We start from the raw sequence: 19,123 nt of genomic DNA on the forward strand, positions 1-19,123 counted from the left end.
ATCTGCAGATCCACTCATCAGTATTGATGGCATAATAATTGATGAAAATGAAAGTATTATTTTCTTCATATTTGACCTTACTCCATATTTCTTGATTAAAATATTCATGCCTTCCACTTCTATTCTATAACAGGGCACAATGGTTCAAATTACTGTCCCAAAGAAACTTGCACAACAGTTTCGACCTTTACTTGCTGAAGGCCAAGGATCAGTCTATATATTTACAAATCTTACTGCAGTTGACAGCAAACAAAGGACATACATCTATCATCATCAAAAGTACATGCTACAGTTCCAGCCCAACTCGAAGGTCCATCGTCTTGATTCGCGAGGAGATAAGATCCCCCACTATGCATTCAAATTTGCCCATTTGATCAGTTATCATCAAAAGACATTACATCAAAGCCACTTCTAGGTATTGCCAAGCCACTCCCATTTTTTGGTCTGTTTAAAAACATATCTCACACATAGTCCTTATAGATTTAATAGGAGTTATCAGCCATATAGGACCTTATGATTTTGCTAGCGCAACAACAAGTACAAAACTCCGAAAAGTCAAGATTCGAGACCAAGAGTATGTACCTTCATATAGTTCACTCATGTTTGATAACATTTTTTATAAATAATTCCTAACAAGTTAATGCTCGCAGGGAACAAACACAGGAAATACAACTATGGGGCGAACATGGCGAAACATTTAACGAGGCTGAATTCCTTGAAAAATCTAAGCAAGGGATCGTTGTTGCAATGTTTGCTGGATTAACTGCTGGAAGCTTTAAAGGTAAACAAAAATCCTATCTATGCTCTCTGAAATGAATATCAACCATGTCACTACTCATTTTCTAATATAACATTAACTTTTCAGGAGTAACACAGGCATCATCAAGTTCTGCAACACAAATATTAGTTGACTTAGACATTCCTCAAATTTCTGAATTCCGTACAAGGTTCCCTTCAATAAAACTACATATTACCTCTGTTTTCTGTATACTTTTGTAGCAAACAACTTATATCTAATATTTCTTACAGCTACAAATGGGAAGCTCCATCTCTGTAACAGCATGCACCTCAAGTACTTCAGTTATCTCCAATCCAAGCAGCTGGCCAAATATACACACTTGACAAAATAATTGAACTACCAGCAACATCTTTCCAGGTAACAATCCCCTTTCATTCCATTAAAAATATATTCAATTCTGCACACTCTATATGCCAAGATATACTCCAAACGCTTCTCAGAATTTTGTTTTCTCCACAAATAAAAGGGAGGTGCTACATACAGCTGCATTGCAAAATTATCTGCCATACTGCCAGGCACAAAATGGTACTACAAAGCATGTCGAAATTGTAAAGTGGGATATGGAAGCATTTCAGAAGAACCAAGATGTGATTGTGCAGCTTCACAGCCAATGCCAATGTAAAAAAACTTCCTTCTACCTTAATATTATATAATAAATATTTATTAAATTCATCCACCATATTCCCTACGCAATTAACATTTCATAATCACTACAGGTACAAACTTCCTATTACCATTACAGATGATACTGGAAGCATAGACACAATAGCTTTCTCTTTCATAGCTGAAGATTTGGTAGAACGTAGTGCATATCATGCTTCTCAAAACATGAAAATTGATGCAACAGAACATGTAGCTGCTTTAAATAAAGCAATCGGAAAAACTAGACTCTTCTACATAGAAATGAGCACTAATTCGTCCTCAACTTTTTCCATCAAATATGTCTTGAGGAAGAGTTTTCAAATAGAGAATTCAAGTTCACATTCAAAGGAACCAGCTGCACAGGTTATCTTCATATTTATTATTCATTTTGTATTCAAAGTTTATGTATACCATATGTCTTATATAACAAATGCTATTTCCTTTTTAGGCAACATCTGTCATGGCAGCACTACCTTCTCCAGCTCAAAACACAGGATCTGAAAGGTAATACACCCACTCCCAAATCAACTTCTAAGTTCCTAAAATTATAACATTGTCCCCCTTAATTCCCAGCTCAAACGCAAAGAGATCATTAGATTTCAAAGATAACATAGAATGCAAGGAAAAAGATCAAACACCTACCTCCCAGCCTCTTCCTAAACGTCAAAGACCAGAGTACTACTTTCTTCAACACATCTACATTCATTTTTTAAATATACTATTATAATATTGGTTTCAAATGTACTTGCAGATAACAACATGGCGAAACACTTGGTACAAGCTCTTTGCTCAGCGTCACATTACTTCAATATATATCCAGAGGCATCTGTGTCTCTGATGCTTGACTACTTTTCCTTATAGTGCTTTTACAATAATACTTCAATAAACTTTCACATTTGCGGCACTCTAAATCTCTTATTTATGTCAAAACTGAACTTCATACAAGTACTGTATTTTCGTGTACCTATTTCTGAATCTGAACATTCTAAAAGTTGAAGAGTGACCGTGAGATGCATATTTTAGTATTATTCCTAACATTCAAGTGCTATAATTCCCTTCCTTCACTGCTTTTATTATTGGCTCAATGGAGCAAAGACGATTCAAACTACTTCTGGACATCTTGCTCCTCTGACATGCCTAACACTGTCCCGTAATAGTATCATTATTTTTTTAATGACATAATTGCCTTCCTTCATTTGTTTTTGTATTGCCTCATAAAAATTATTTATGATCTAATAATACAGATTTATAATACAATAATTCTCTCATCACTCCAACAATTACAGCATATTAAATTGCCCCTTCCATTCTTCTACTATATAGTTCACAATCCCAACTCCTTACTCGCCACACTTTATATCTTCCATCTTGTCTCTGTGAATTCTTCATCTTCTCATACTCTAAACCAATGGCGCACCAACAACACTTCAAAAGGTTTTCTCTTAACGCAAATTACCATTTTTCTATCTTTGTAATGTAATCATATTTGTCCATTGCTTTATATTTTATATCAACCAAAATTGTATTTTTTATACCCTTATATTCACCTTTCCTTCATTGTTTATTCAGTTCTCCAAACAAGATGCATGACAAATATGTCGAAGCAATCAGTAAACTCAAGGATGATACAAGCCCAAAAATATGTGTTACTCTCACCGGCCATTCTCAGACCAAAGACATAACCAAGAACCTTCCAACTAACAGCCAGATGATCATTGCTCAATACACACAAAAAAAAAGAACAACCATACCTGCAAGCTATTTTAACTGAAGAGGAGTCCACGAGTACAAATACAAATTAGTTACTTTTCTCCAAAATTCTATGTTAGTTCCTAAATAATTTCAATTCCCTTTACATAAATATCTCCAAATGTATTCAATAAAACTGAATCACATTTATACAATAATTCAACTTTGTTTAAACAAATGAACTAAACCTAAACTCTTCCCCAACATCATCCAATAATAATATTTACAAATAACACAAAATATCCCGCAGCAACGCGCAGGGAATTCACCTAGTCTTTGGGTGGAAGCCGGGGACCTCTGGCCCTAGTTACACTATTCAAAGGCTTGCATATTTCGTTAGACAATTAGGGCCCGTGCAGCTCCAGCTTCACCCGCGCGGCTACTATAGCAGTACTGTGCAGACTGTAGCGCGAAGCTAGTGAAGTCACGATATTCTGCTTCACCTGCTTCTCCCCTCACCCATTTAGCTGTAGCACCTCCGGCCCCGTCCCTGCTTCGCGCTACAATGACATACAGTGCGAACAGTACTTGGCACTGTAGCACGAAGCTGGAGCGGTGCCAAAAGAGGCCTTAGTCGTCCCTATTCTTGGCAAACGGTGAACAGATGCTGGGCCATGTTTTTACTCATGTTGCGGTTCGAATAACATGCAGAGTTTTTGGTCATCTGTGACTGTGAGCGCAGCCACCGACAAGGCAATAAAGCAATAACTCAATCTGTGGATAATGGCTCAGAGAACCATGGGTCAGTGTAAATTTGCACTTATTTTCTTGATATTTCTTTGAAACCAATCCAATTTGGTGGTACATTCTGAAATTAACTGTGGTTACTCATTCCTATACGTAACTATGGCTTACTTACCAGTAAGGCAGTAATCTTCATTAGTTCCACTGATGATGTGAAGAGGCTTCTTTCGAATGCTAGATGGTAGTAGCTGCAGAAACACTGACAGTCCTAAGTTCATTGAATGCAGCACTTTCCACGCCCTCTGCATCTCACCAAAGGTCCAAAGCATTACTATCTGACGACCACAGAACCTGCACCAAACGGCAAAGGAAAATAAGTCCGTGTTTAGTTCCGTTGCAAAAAAAAAATTCAAAGAAATTTTACTAATTTGAAGTACTAAATGAAGTCTATTTATAAAATTTTTTGCACAGATAGGTTGTAAATCGCGAGACGAATCTAATAATGCTAATTAATCCATGATTAATCAATAATTAGCGGATGATTACTGTAGCATCACTGTTGCAAATTATGGATTAAGTAGGCTCATTAGATTCGTATCGCGATTTACAGCCTATTTATACAAAAAGTTTTGTAAATAAACTTCATTTAGTATTCCATACATGTGTCGAAATATTCAATGTGACGTTTTTTTGTGTTTACGGGATTTACGGGGTCAGATCTAAACAGGGCCTAAACAGATGCAGTAACTAGTCAGTACGGAGTAACTGAGGTCCTTTGCTTCAGCCTACACTAGCCATTCCTGCCGGCTGCATTGAACTCGCATTTATTTTTTTCTTTTGGCGCGGACATTGGATTAAATACTGCATTCATGCATGCACATTGGATTAAATACTGCATTCATTTAGAAAATACTGGTTGTACTCCCTCCATCCTAGAATATAAGTATTTGTTGACTTTTGCGTATCATATTTGATCATTCGTCTTATTTAAAAAATTTATAAAAATATAAAAATAATTATGATATATTTAAAATATATACGATGATAAAACATGTCATAACAAAATAAATAATATTTTCACAAATTTTTCGAATAAGACGAATGGTCAAACATGAATCATGAAAGTCGATAAATGTTTATATTTTGGGACGGAAAGAGTAGCCGGATAGGATAGCCACTTCGTAGGTCGCATCATTAGCGTTGCAGACTTGCAGCGCAATGACAGTGAGTTCTGATTTCTGAAAGAAATTTGAATAAAAATGAGAGTTTGCAGCACTTGTTGCAAGCAAAGTACACCTGACAACTTAAAACCACTTTGTAAACAGACTATCACACCAATAAAGGTAGAATTCTGTCTCTCTCTCTCTCCTTATCTAAAGGTAGATTTTTTGTCCATGTATCAGCAGATGATCAAAACAAAGCCTTAAAATTGCACTATTAAATGGCCGGTTTGGTTGGTCGCTCGTACCACCGGCAGCACTTGAAGGCCTGTAAACGAGCCTGGTTTGTACAAAGATTTGCATTGTAGTACCAGAACAGCTTCATAAATGAACCGCCCGAGTGAGATTTACAACATTTAGGTTAAGAAAAAATGCGACTAGAGATTAAAGAAAAGGGACCATTTGGAGCTCAAGAATCTCACTACCATAGTAATCAACTTAAATTGTATTGAGCTACTCCCTCCGTTCATGAAGAGTGCAATTCTAGTTTTTCTTTTCCAGACAGGTTAGTGGTGACGTGAAAAGACTCTCATGCCTGTTGACACTAATCTGGTCAACACACCGGTGCGCTAGAACGCGCGGATCGCAAACGATCTTCACCAGCAGGCTTCAGACAGGACCGGTCAGACCGCCCCCTCCAACCGGTCAGACCGGTTGGACGCAGAAACTCGCGAAAACCTATAACCTCAAGCTCGGGAGGGATCCCGTCGGAGCTTGAAGATCTAAGGTTGCCTTGAGGTCGGCAGGCCACTCAAGACGCCCTTGAACGCCGTAGAGATGAGCAAAGAACAGCAAAGGGGTTGGAAAAGATTAGGGTTTGAGTAAAAGGGTAAAAGAGATTGTTTTAATTCGATTGTGGTTAGAAAAACCCTCAATCAGCCGCATCTTTTATATTTATAGGCCGGGGAGGACGTACCCCTTCCAAATCGGATTACAATAGGACTCTTAATACAAAACTCTAACCCTACTCGGATTACAAGCCCAGACCGGTCTGACCGGTCGGCCTCGGTTATTGCCAATTTTGACCTCCAACATATGCCCCCTGCATTTTTGGTGAGCTATGCAAGCCAAAAAGCAAGTACCTAAACATGCTCTAATGATACAGAATTACAACTTCAGCACTGGCCTAAAAATAATGCTAAGGGCGATATTCAAATACCGGCCGTCTTCATATTCAAGCATCTTGCCAAACACTTGGGTAGTATTTCTTCAAGTATCTTCCATTCAGCGCCCTAGGTAGACGTTCTTCTTGCAGCGTCTCCACCATATAAGAATTCCCGAAGATAACCTTGACAATCTTGTATGGACCTTCCCAACATGGCGACCACTTGCCAAACTTATTGCTCTTTGTCCCAAGAGGCAGAATTGTCTTCCAAACCAGATCACCAACTTGAAAAGATTTAGGCTTTACCTTCTTGTTGTAAGCTCTAGCCACCCGAAGTTTGTCTCTCTCAATTTCCTTCAAAGCTTGCAACTGTTTGTCACTTATTTCATCAATATTATCCATCATCAAGTCATGATAATCAATAGCGGAAAGGTCATTTTGTTTAGCCAATCTATAAGCATCCAGATTTACCTCAACAGGTAAAATGACCTTTTGACCATAAACAAACTCAAAAGGAGTAACTTTAGTAGTACCATGTCTAGATATGCGATGAGCCCATAATACTTCGGATAAAACCTCATGCCACCTGCTGGGATTCTCTTCTATCTTTTTCTTGATGAGCCTTATCAAAATTTTGTTGCTAGACTCGGCCTGATCATTGGCCTGAGCATAATATGGAGATGAGTTGACTATCTTGATTTTGTAAGATTCGGCAAATTCTCGTACCTCCTTTGAAATAAACGACGAACCTTGATCCATTGTCAAAGTTTGAGGAATGCCGAATCTATGAATAATATGCTCCGTAATGAACTCAATTACTTCTCTATGTGTCATATTCTTCAAAGGTATTGCTTCGGTCCATTTAGTAAAATAATCTGTTGCTACCAACACGAAGCAATTCCCTTTTGAAGAAGGAGGATTAATTTGACCAATGAAATCCAAGCCCCATCCTCTGAATGGCCAAGGCTTAATAATAGGATGCAACAACGCAGCAGGCACCAACTGAATATCACCAAACCGCTGACATAATTCACATCCTTTATAATATCTAAAGCAGTCCGAAATCATACTTGGCCAATAAAAACCGGCTCTCCTAAACAACCACTTCATTTTAGGAGCCGATTGATGTGTACCACAGATGGCTTCATATACTTCTCCCATAGCAACACGGGCCTGGTCGGTCCCCAAACATTTGAGAAGAATATCATCGGCAGTCCGACGATAAAGATCATTGCCAACCAAAATATATTTAAATGCTAAATGCCAAATATTTCTCTCTGCACCACGACCAAGATCCTTCAAATATGATATAATAGGTACCCTCCAATCTTACACTTCGGCCTCAACCTTTTGAGAAGGAATTTCAGCCAAACTGCTATTCACACCGCCCTCAGCGGTCAGACCGGTCTCTGGACCGGTCAAACCGGTCGGAGCGGTCAGACCGGTCTTAGCGACCGGTCGGACTAGTTCGTCCAGAACCAGTGACTCGACTTTAATTCGCATCGGCTTTCTAATGTTAAAATATTTTTTTGTAACATTATAGCCAGATGCTTGTTGAGCCAGAGTATTAGCCTTTTCATTCTCTTCCCTTGGAATATGTCGAATTACGAATTCATCAAAGTAAGACATAATATCAAGACATTTGTCAAGATATGCATTTAAAACTCCATTGTAACATTGGCATACCTTGAATACTTGTTGCACCACCAGAAGCGAATCTCCAAAGGCTTCAACATGCCTCACGCCCATGGATTGCAAAAATTCCAAACCAAATAGAAGTGCTTTATATTCAACTTGATTGTTCGTTTAAAATTCTTCCAATCGGTTTGATAACTCAAAAACAGCACCACTTGGAGACATAAGAACATTACCAATGCCAACTCCTCTCCCATCATCACAAACCGATCCATCAAAATATAACTTCCATGGTGTGCAAGTAATATAGCCGACTTCCAAATCTTATTCATCATTAATCCGATGTTCAACAATAAAGTCTGCTACAATCTGGCCTCTTATGGATTTCAAAGACTCATAGGCCAAATCATATTCTACAAGTGTATAAGCCCATTTGCCGATTCTCCCACTCAAAATCAGCTTTTGTAACATATGCTTAATAACATCGGCTTGACAAGTTACTATGCATGTACTAGATAACAAGTAATGCCTCAACTTGGTACAAACATAGTATAAAGATAAGTACAACTTTTCAATAAATGTATACCTTGTTTCCACATCAATAAGCCGTCGGCTCAAATAAGTGATAATATACTCCTTTCCTTCGGTCTCTTGAGTCAAAACAGCACCAATAATTTTATCTTTTGCAGCCACATTAAGCCTGAAAGGAACCCGTCTCCTAGGCGCCTTAAGCACCGGCGATGAAGACAAATAATTTTTAATCTTCTCAAATGACTCTTGCTGTTCTGCCCCCCAAGTAAATTCGGCTTCATCTTTTAACCGAAGAATAGGAGTAAAAGAATCAATCTTCCCGGACAAGTTAAATATAAATCTTCTCTAGTAATTCATCTTGCCCAAGAATTTCTGCAAATCTTTCTTACAAGTTGGAGCCTCAACACGCTTCATGGCTTCATCTCGCTTTGGATCAATCTCAATGCTTTTCTCATGAATAATAAAGCCCAAGAACTTCCCAGCCGATACTCCAAAAACACATTTGAGTGGATTCATCATCAAACCATACCGACACATTCTTTCAAGAACCAACCTTAAATCAGCCAAATGATTTCTCAAACCGGCCGATTTAATTACAATATCATCAATGTAAACCTCCAATATAACACCAAGTAAATCATGAAAAATCAAATTCATAACTCTTTGATAAGTAGCACCGGCATTTTTCAAACCAAAAGTCATGACAACCCACTCAAACAAACCGATAAACCCTGGACATCTAAAGGCCATTTTAGACACATCCTCTTCGACCATAAATATTTGATTGTAACCGGTGTTACCATCAGGAAAACTAATGACACGATGTCCAAAAGCTTCATTAATCAGCATATCGGCAATAGGCATAGAATACTCATCTTTAGGAGTAGCTTTATTAAGATTTCTGAAATCAATGCATACTCTAATCTTACCCGAATCTTTTTTCTCAACGAGCACAATATTAGAGATCCACTCCGCATACCGACAAGACCGAATAAATCCAACTTCCAACAAGCGATTAATTTCTTCTTTAATTCAATCATTCATAGCACGACTAGTAAATTGGCCCGTGCTAACGCTACGGATAAATTTCAAACATACAAAACAATATATGATCCATAGTCTAAAACGAGAAATATATGTTTCACACAAAGCATATATAATATAGAGTTATTTTGTTGATTACAGAACCACATCCATAGAGCAAAATCAAATTTAAAATTTTAAAAACCAATTATTTTCTTATAATTTAAAATTTTGTTTATGAATGAATTTCTTTCTGAATTAAATAAAACAAGTGATCATAATTTTAAAACCAACGATTTTCTCTAATTTTAACATTCTATCAACAGTACATATAGAAAAAACAAATATTGTCTCTCTGAATTAAATAAAATGGTTCTACGTATATTGCATTCATGTCGTTGCACTGGTTTTTGTTTGCAAGTGATCATTCCTCTCCTCTCCCTTTGCAACCACGCCTTCTTCCCCCTTCCCACCGGCACCTCCCCTCCCCTCTTCTTCCAGCACTGCTTTGAGCCACGCAAAACCTTTCCAACATGAGGTAACAGTGCAGAGAGCACAAGGAAAAGAGAAAACCAGCCAAAGCACAAACCATACCTGAAATGGAGGGTGAATAGATTTCTGCTTACTACATGTCCAACAATAGAGTCGATAGTACAGCTACCACCTATTAGGAGACAATAATAGCAAGCAATTGGACCATTTCTACATTAAGAATATGCCTCAGGATGCAAATAATCATGGGAAGCATCAGATGACAAATTAAAGGATAAGATCTTTATAGATACTTACTGGGGCAATCTTCACTCCATCTGGATTTAGATATCTAGGATAATCATCCCACTCGCTCATGGAACCATCGTAGCCTGTATGTAAGACATAAGATAGCACAATTAAATCAGCAAATTACAAGAGTCTCAAACCAACATAAGAATTCTTACACGGTCCCTCACTCACCTCCATATTAATACACTGGCAAAGTGGCAATAGAACAGGTTGGGATCCATAAAGTCTTGAAGCACTGGCGTAATGGATCGCTCCGGCAGGATCGACACGCTCAGTGGCTGGCTAGCTGCAGCACCCTGCTGAATTGAACAGCGCAGACAAATGGGGGGATCAGAATCACAGACATACCCCGAGGTTCTGTTTCATCCACGAGGTTTAGATGAAAATCCACGAGATGAAAGTCCACGAGGTTCTGTTTCATCTCTACCTTCTTGGTACGGGCAGGCTCTGTTGCATCCGCCGCCTTGGGCTGCGAATCCAGCGACAGCTTCTGCAGCAGATATGTGGTTTCTTCGCACAGCAAATCAACGAATTAAGGTGTCAGAATAGTGTATTCAGATCCAGAAATTTGCAAACTACTAAATCCCAGCGAGCAGTAGCAATAAACCAATCACAAAACCACGAAACAAGTCTATATATTTTGCTCCCGTAGCTTGCACCAAAAGGTCAAAGGATAATAAGGACAGTAAAAACACATCGATCTATACAAGACAGGCGAACGAGCCGGCAAGGACAGATAAGAGCACCGGACACGGTGTTGACCGGCCGGGTGGCGTCGGCGCAGCCGCCACAGCAAAGCACGCACGACCCAACCAAGCAATTATGATGGGAAAAGGTACAAACGTCATGATAGAAGGGACAGGTGAATCAAGTGTTATTTATGTGAGTTTCCATATTATTAAACTTGAAACACAATGACTTTAGCTGAGTAATCCAATTTCATTTCACTGCTACACAGTCAGATAGAAAAATTAGCAGTTGTTCCTGTTGACAAATATATAGCATTAAATTTCGATCCAAATCACTGCATCACAGTTCTTGAATCAAGCATTATTGCACTGCAAGCCAAACGCCTCTGAAGTGGAAAATGTTGTTACTGATCATTTTGTCAGTACCAGGTCCGAAAAATGCATCGAAAGCAGATGGATGACCAATACTAAATGGGAGGGCTGTCACTGTTTGCAAAATGGACATAAAGCAGGCAGTGCGTTTTTATGTTGTAGAGCTAGATCGACAGAGAATAGGAAACAATAGAGGATATATGAGAATAGTAGGATTTATTGGATTAGGAAAAAATTGATTATACGAATATTGTGCTTGTGTTACCTTAGAAGTCTCTTGGTCGCATAGATCCTCGATGTAATGTTTCTGTCCTTTTCTCTGTGGATCAAAGATCTGGGAACAGCACTGTGATGGTAAATCATCAGAACAACAAATGTTAACTGGTTTTGAACAAAAGTAGAGCTGGCAAAGGTGCCTGTCCACTATATTTTCTCTGCAGTACAATGTCAATGGTTCAGACAAAAGAGGAACATACATGAATTTGCTGTACTGTCAAAGTGTCAAGTACCATGAAATTTTAATTGTTGCTTTTATATCATATTTACAAATGAAAATAAAAGATTATCTAGATCCCATCATATCTATTTAGGCAAAACAGCTTGCAAAAGAACTCAATAATTAGGCTTAATCTATCTCTTTTTTCATCTCATACAAGGCAATTAGGCAAGAGATATCCATAAATGGCTTTGTCAGATGATGTCTATTTTCATCGATTAAATAAACTTCCAGAATATCTCTGGCTTTCCTGCCTTCTACATACCGTAGGGCAAGGATCTGCATGGAATCATAAGGCTCAAGGCCTCCAGCTCGGATGCAAGAGGCGCTGCAGTAGGTTTGCCTGTGCCAAAATAAACAAAATTTTACACAACACGAAAATAACAATCTGATTGCAAGCACAATTAGCAAAGTAAGTAGTAATAGGTTGCCAAGTTTAATTCTAGGCTTGAAAATGCAAGCACAAATAAGAAAGTATTCCACTACAACAAACTAATTGTTCATAAGAACTAAAACCAATTGGCATAATTTTTGCATCCTCTGCAAAACTCTAACAGTGGAACAAGAATAATCAAAATCCATCAAGTAAAAGCAATAGCAACTTCTATTTCGGTGTAACATTGCTTGCCTAGACATTTCATCAAACAAGCAGCAGGTAGGCACCCAAAGCAACACACCACGTCATTTCTTCTTCTTCGTTGCAATTGTTCTCGGCGAATCCCCCAGCCACGCAGGTCGCGCCGCATGCTGGCCGCGTAGCCCCTTCCGGCGCTCGTGCCGCGCGTCCTCGGCGAATCCCCCAGCTCGCCGGCGGCGGCGCACGGTGGCCGGGCCACACGCCGGGCGCGGAGCCCGTTTGACGGCGCACGGTGGCCGGGCGCACGCCGCGCGGAGGCCGTTTGCCTCGCCCCTGAGGCCTGCGCGGGCGAGGCGCACGGCGTCCGGGCTCCAACGCGCGGCGCACGCCGGCAGACTCAAGCTCAGTGCAAACCAAGCCTGACCATGATACAACGGCCAATCTCAAGCAGCAGTCGCAGTCCAAACAAGTTGCGTGCCAAAATTTCCATGGCTTGCCAATTTGCACAAGAAATACTCAACTTCTACCTGCAAGAGGGACTCACCTGACGTGCGAGTAGGGGATTTGGCACGGTAGCGGGAGTCCGGCGACGGGGCGTGCGGGTCCGTGGGCAATGGCGAGCGTGCGGCCGACGGCGAGGGCCTCGGAACGCAGCAGATTGTCGGGAAGGCCAGGACACGACCTTCCGGAATGATCCTTAATTTTGCACGACTAATTGCCCAAAATTAATTTACTCTCCGACGCGACTGGAGATGAGCGGTGCGAAATTAACATGATGGAGTGGAGGAAGGAAGCGTACTGACCTGTCGCGCTCGCCGCAGACGAGACCCCACTCGGCGATGGTCGACGATGCGGCGGCGCCGGCCCGCTCCCGAACACGAAGCTCCCGCGCTGCCCTGGCTTCCAGGGCCGCCGTGCGCTGCGGGCGGCTGCCCTCAGTGCCGGGGCACCGGCCTCCGCGCCCGGCGTGCGGACCGGCCGCCGTGCGCCGCGGGCGGCTGCCCTCAGGCGCGGGGCAAAGGCCTCCGGGCAGGGCAACGGCCTTCGCGCCTGGCGTGCGGCCCGGCCGCCGTGCGCCGCGGGCGGCTCAACGAGCTACGGTCATCCCAGGGTCGCGGCCTAGGGTTTCGGCGGGGAGCACAGGGCGGCGGCGGCCCTGGTCCCCGGATGCGTCGGGGCGCGGCGGCGTGGCCGGGGCGCCGCGGAGCTCCCTTCAGCTGGCGGCGCGGCAGGGGCGACGAGGATCCGCGGCGGCGGCGGCGGCGTTTTGGATTGTTTCGATTTGGAAACGTTTGGCGCGGCCGTTGAAGCCATCCCCCGCGCGTTGAAGCCTACTTTTCATCTGGATCGTCTGTTGTCGCCACATGTAATCTGAGCCGTTGGTTTCGGGGTGTGGGGATTTTGCTGGGTACGAATTGTTGGTGCAGTTTGCTCTGGCATCTCAGTGGGTGCATTCAACGGTGTGGACCAAGCATAATTCGATTTGGTGCTTTAGGGGTTTGGATTTGGAAGATGGAGGATTGGATTGGATTGGATTTGGATTAAATGTCCTAGCAGATTGTTTATAAGGTCTAAAACCGGTTTTAATTGGCAGCCGATGCTCAACCAAATCACGACTCAAACTAGGCATCTCAGAATAACTCCATACAAAGCAATCCACATACTCTTTCAATAACTTTATTAAGTCGGCTTTATACTTAGCCGATAAATTTGTATTTATAAAAGTCGGCCTAGAAACACTACCATCTCTAATATCCACTTTTTCTAAAGGATCAGCCAACGTAAATCCTTGGCCTAACTTGTCCATGTCTTCAATGTCCTCAATGGCCTCGCACATATCGTTCATCCGCGACCGATAGTGCTCAATCCTCTCCATCAACAAGTCTGTGTCAGACCGGTCTGACCGGTTAGACTGACCGGTCTGACCGGTCGGCTCTGTGCGCCGATCTGATGGCGGTTTGACCAGTCTGGACGTCCGGTCTGCCCGGTCTCGCCTGAGTTGCTTGCTGCACTCATTTTATTTGCAATAATGCAGTCGATTCTCCATCGGCTTTAGAGTAGCAGGCACGAACCCATCCTTAGTGCAACTGATTAACTCGAAATCAGACAGATCCAATCCCGATAAGCATTTGATGTCATAATACACACCAAGAGTGTTGGAATCGGCGGTTGCAATGTAGGATGAAGTGTCGCCATGAACTACCTCAATCTCATCGCCGATCCACTGGATAAGACTTTGATGCAAGGTAGAAGGCACACATTGATTGGTATAAATCCAATCACGTCCAAGTATCAAGCCGAAGTTACCTTGCACCTCGAAGACTGTTGCTAATGTCTTGCTCCCCACGGTCAACTCCATGGAAGCCACCCCTTTAGCACTAATAGGATCGCCTCCACCCACGCCGCTGACCGTCATGTTCGTCTCGTTCAGCTCTTCATCCATCCCTCCAAGTTTCTTGTACAATGAATAGGGCATCAAATTCACAATTGCCCCTCCATCAACAAGCATGCGAGAAATCGGCCTCCCATTAATGTGCCACCTCATCTAAAGGGCTTTCTAGTGATTGTCCGATTCCTTTGGCTTCTAGAATACGTCCTCGCGTGGCCCGAAATCCAGAAGAGCTGCTTCCTCCTCCTCCGAAATGGCGTAGTACTCTTCAGAGAATCGCACAACATTTATCTCCATGTTGCTACACGCTGGAGAAGCCTCATAATTCACCAGTTCCTCATCACCCAAATCTGCAGAAACTATTGGAACTTCATCGCGTGAAGCCGAAGTAGCCGCTTCAGCTTGCTGCTCGACAACAGGCTCGACCGGTCTGACTGGTTGCACCTGGCGGTCAAACCGGTCCTCTGCACCAGTCAGACCGGTCACCTGAGGCGGTTCGACCGGTCCTGTTGACTGCATAGTGGGCTTGGCCCGCCATTCTCTGCCCTGAGGAACCATTGGCCGATATTTTATTAAAGTGCTCATCTTTGAGCTTCTCGGCCTCTTGCTCCTTCTGCTCCTTGCGCCTTAAGCGCTGCAATCTTCTCTTTCGAGAATGGCTCAAACCCGGCGGGCACCACCTAGGTTGATGGTATTTGTTCGCCGAGCCACTGCTGCTGGCCTCATGATCATTGGCCAACACACGCTTCTGGGAATCATTTTGAGCCGATTTGCCAAATACACAACATCAACCACCACATTCACATCACCGATCTTCACAACATCATCGGTGGTGGTCTTCCCAGAATCCACTTGCATGGGCTGCACATCCTCCTCCCTCTTCTTGACATGATATTCTTGCCTTGGAGGATGAGACTGGGCCAGTCTCTGCTGAGACCAGTCTGACCGGTCAGGCTGGACCAGTCTGACCGGTGCAACATGCTGCTGCTGACCGGATTGGAGTGAGCCCAATAGGTCATGCACCGGTGTCCTGGACCCTTCCCCCTGATAATGCGGTGGATATGGCATGGGGAAGCACTACATCCAGACTCCTTCGTGTTCCCACACCGGATTTGTAGCATTTGACGCCGGAGGCATCTATGGCATTGGAGCATATGCCTTCTGTGGTGGGAACACGGTGACAACACCACCTCTGCGTTTGTTTGGTCCTTCCCTCATTGGAGAACCACCTCGACGCGGAAGTGAATAAGATCTCTTTTTTAGTGGCCGATTTTGTTGAACGGCCTTCATGTATTTGTTCAGAAGTTGGTCAAAGGCTGGTTTCTGAGCAACCATCTTCCCTTGGACCTTTGGCACATTCTGCTTCCAAGTACCTTCTTCCGAGCACTTGGGTTTGAGAAGTCCTTGGTCGGCCCTGGGGCGGACCGGTCTGACCGGTCAGTCCTGGACAGCAGGCCAACTTGCAGCAACGGAAGAATTTTCTTGCCCCCCGGGCACTTGAGCTTTGACGGTAATTTTTATGAGCTCCTTGCCATCAGGAGCCTTTTCCAGAACCATTTCCCTGGCCAGAATCTTGTCATTGACATTCTTCGGCCTTGCTTCACCAATCACCACATTTTTACCCTCCGCTCCTTCGGCTTGTTCTGGCCGAATCAGCACCTTGGCATTGCTCGAATCGATGGTATGCATGTTGGTGTGAACAAGAAACGGTGTCATAATCTTCATCTCAGGGAAAATCAATCGTCCTTCATTCATGGCCGATTGAACCTGACGACGGAACACATTATAATCGTTAGTTGCATGAGAATGAGAATTATGAAATTTACAATATGCTCGCCGCTTTAACTCTTCAAGCGGCGGTATAACATGATTAATCTTAATATGCCCCAAACGCAACAACTCATCAAAAATGCGATCACATTTGGACACATCAAATGTAAATTTCATCTCTTGTTTCCGACCCTTTTGAGTCGGCTTAAGCGATGCACAAGAACAAGGTTTGGCCGATGATGGCCAAACAAACTTAGCAGTGTAACCCTCATTATCCTCATCGTTCGAAGAATCGAAATCATATTCAACAACATGAGTATTAGAACGATGAGACTTATATGCATCCTTAGAATTTTTAATTTTATACTCTTGGATAATCAAATCCTTCGAGCTTCTCTTTCAAGTATGAGCGCAAACCATTAAGAGCAATATCTACCAAATCCTTATCAGAAATTGATAAATTAAAGCATCGGTTTTTAACTTCTTTAAACCTCTTGAAGTAATCGGATACCGATTCATCTCTAATTTGTTTAATCGATGTTAAATCTGTCAACTTTGCTTCATTATCCCCGCTATAAAAGTGATCATGAAATTTTTGTTCTAATTCGTTCCAAGAGCGGACCGAATTTGGAGGTAAAGCAGAAAACCAAGAAAAAACAGTTCCAGTTAACGATAAAGAAAACAAACGCACTCGCAAAGAGTTACTAGAACTAGCTTCACTAATTGAGCAATATATTGATTTATGTGCTCCCAAGTTGACCGATTATCGTCCCCACTAAATTTAATAAAATCGGGAACGCGCCACCCTGTAGGATAGGGAACCAGATCGTAAGCATCGGGATACGACCTTTGATACAACTGATTTCTGCCAGGATTTATGCCCAACTGACTAAGTTTAGTATAAAGCAAAGTATTCAAATCTGCTCTCATCTTGGCAAGATCGGCCTCATAGTTCCCGCTACTAGATGTTTGAGCATTAGTTGCCAGATGATTAGTTACTGGTTCAGTAGTGCTCATCGTCTGTGTAGCATGATGGGGATTATTCTTTGTCAAGTCATCCCAAACATCTTGCAGCATAGCAGGTGGAAAAGTAGGTTCGCCGTATGATTTGGCAGTATACGGCGGCACAAAACCCTCTAATTCATCCGTTCGGCCAGGAGCAGCCGAACTCGAAATTGGCGCAAGTGCGGGAGTGGACGCTGAGGCCAGTATTATGGCACCGGTCTAACCGGTCTGAGGGATCGGTCTGACCGGTCTGAGGGATCGGTCTGACCACACCTGCCGCCGAGGCAGCAGTCTGACCGGTCGTTGCGACTGGTCTGACCGGTTCGGCCGTGGTTGGCCGAACGGTGCCTGGCGGTGGTGACTCCCCAGCGAAATAATTCGGTGGCATCCCAAATTCCACATTAACAGTAGATGTAGGAGCTGCCGAACTAGGGGTAAGGTCTTTAGTAGAATAAGTGGTATTCACAATTTTACCCTTCTCCAATCTATCCATACGCTCAGATATGTCAATCAAAGTTTTTTGCATGGATAGTTGCACATCGTTGCTCAGATAATAACATGGTATATAGATCTTGAGGAGAAGAACTTACATTGACGACTGAAGGAGCAGGCGGTGTAGCAGATTGGGTCCCCGGCATGACGAACTTTTCCTTCTCGATCACACCTTGCCGGGTCTTCCCATAGCATGCAAGCATCTTCGCCCTGATCTCCTCGTTCTGCCGCTTCAAATCGGCTTCGAACTTCTAGCGCTGCTCCTCAGATAGATCTTCATAAGTGACATTGATAGCATTCAACGGATCCATCTTGGAGGCATCTCCTATTTCACCGGTCATTGTAACCGATGTAGATTGCTACTTCTTCCCTAGCGGAGTCGCTGAAAAGTATGTTGATGCTAATCTGGTCAACACACCGGTGTGCTAGAACGCGCGGATCGCAAACGATCTTCACCAGCGGGCTTCAGACAGGACCGGTCAGACCGCCCCCTCCAACCGGTCAGACCGGTTGGACGGTCAGACCGGTTGGACGCAGAAACTCGCGAAAACCTAAAACCTCAAGCTCGGGAGGGACCCCGTCGGAGCTTGAAGATCTAGGGTTGCCTTGAGGTCGGCAGGCCACTCAAGACGCCCTTGAACGTCGTAGAGACGAGCAAAGAACAGCAAAGGGATTGTAAAAGATTAGGATTTGAGTAAAAGGGTAAAAGAGATTGTTTTAATTCGATTGTGATTAGAAAAACCCTCAATCGGCTGCAACCTTTATATTTATAGGCCGGGGAGGACGTACCCCTTTCAAATCGGATTATAATATGACTCTTAATACAAAATCCTAACCCTACTCGGATTAAAGGCCCAGACCGGTCAGACCGGTCGGCCTCGGTTATTGCCAATTTTGACCTCCAACAATGCCCTCATTTATTTACCATATGCGATTAGTTTTTATATTTAATTAAACAGGTAGTTGAGATCTAACATCTAAACACATTTTTGGTTTTCTAATGCGGAATTGTACTTTCCATCCGATGGAGTACACTTGAAACTCTCTTCCTTCCATCCAGATCACATATTTTTTGTGGTTAATTACTCCATTTGTCCAACACATTCCTCAGAGCATGGCTAATAAGTCAGCTGACTGTCGGCTGAATTCTTATGCCATGTCA

General features: G+C 42.8%; 2 protein-coding genes across 5 annotated transcripts; one reads left to right on the forward strand and one right to left on the reverse strand.

The window, feature by feature from the left end:
* Window positions 1-134: 134 nt before the first annotated feature.
* On the forward strand, window positions 135-2,456 carry LOC120644284. Of its 4 annotated transcripts, none has more exons than XR_005663569.1 (10): window positions 135-415; window positions 481-574; window positions 651-781; window positions 866-947; window positions 1,030-1,156; window positions 1,266-1,417; window positions 1,516-1,804; window positions 1,890-1,945; window positions 2,015-2,116; window positions 2,193-2,456. XR_005663569.1 is itself a non-coding variant. In XM_039920881.1 (4 exons), the coding sequence occupies exons 1-4, from the start codon at window positions 1,410-1,412 to the stop codon at window positions 2,166-2,168; spliced, it is 507 nt and encodes a 168-aa protein (XP_039776815.1). In that variant the 5' UTR covers window positions 1,266-1,409; the 3' UTR covers window positions 2,169-2,456. The 4 variants fall into 4 exon arrangements, 1 of the variants encoding a protein (XP_039776815.1); XR_005663571.1 differs by having other exon boundaries at window positions 500-574; XR_005663570.1 differs by lacking the exon at window positions 2,015-2,116.
* A 7,120-nt stretch (window positions 2,457-9,576) lies between these two features.
* LOC120645588 (translation initiation factor IF-2-like) lies at window positions 9,577-14,748 on the reverse strand. Its single transcript, XM_039922370.1, has 11 exons — window positions 14,613-14,748; window positions 13,109-13,391; window positions 12,850-13,001; window positions 12,406-12,724; window positions 11,994-12,071; window positions 11,498-11,578; window positions 10,599-10,681; window positions 10,343-10,470; window positions 10,178-10,251; window positions 9,983-10,052; window positions 9,577-9,891 (listed from the first exon to the last, which is right to left on the reverse strand). Exons 1-8 carry the CDS (start codon window positions 14,746-14,748, stop codon window positions 10,454-10,456), a joined length of 1,149 nt encoding a protein of 382 aa, XP_039778304.1. The 3' UTR covers window positions 9,577-9,891; window positions 9,983-10,052; window positions 10,178-10,251; window positions 10,343-10,453.
* Between the last annotated feature and the right edge of the window lie 4,375 nt (window positions 14,749-19,123).

Source organism: Panicum virgatum, chromosome 8K (genome assembly GCF_016808335.1).
Source record: "Panicum virgatum strain AP13 chromosome 8K, P.virgatum_v5, whole genome shotgun sequence".
NCBI classification, from domain to species: domain Eukaryota; kingdom Viridiplantae; phylum Streptophyta; class Magnoliopsida; order Poales; family Poaceae; genus Panicum; species Panicum virgatum.

Bases quoted from the DNA above. Each gene is read 5' to 3' on its own strand.
- LOC120644284 (XM_039920881.1), top strand. The intron at 1,805-1,889 runs GTTATCTTCATA...TTTCCTTTTTAG, and splicing joins CAAAGGAACCAGCTGCACAG to GCAACATCTGTCATGGCAGC. The intron at 1,946-2,014 runs GTAATACACCCA...CTTAATTCCCAG, and splicing joins CAAAACACAGGATCTGAAAG to CTCAAACGCAAAGAGATCAT.
- LOC120645588 (XM_039922370.1), bottom strand. From the start codon at position 14,748: ATGGATGAAGAGCTGAACGAGACGAACATGACGGTCAGCGGCGTGGGT. The intron at 13,392-14,612 runs GTAACTTCGGCT...TAGCTCGTTGAG, and splicing joins AACAGTCTTCGAGGTGCAAG to CCGCCCGCGGCGCACGGCGG. The intron at 12,072-12,405 runs GTGTGTTGCTTT...ATTTTGGCACAG, and splicing joins GAAGAAGAAGAAATGACGTG to GCAAACCTACTGCAGCGCCT.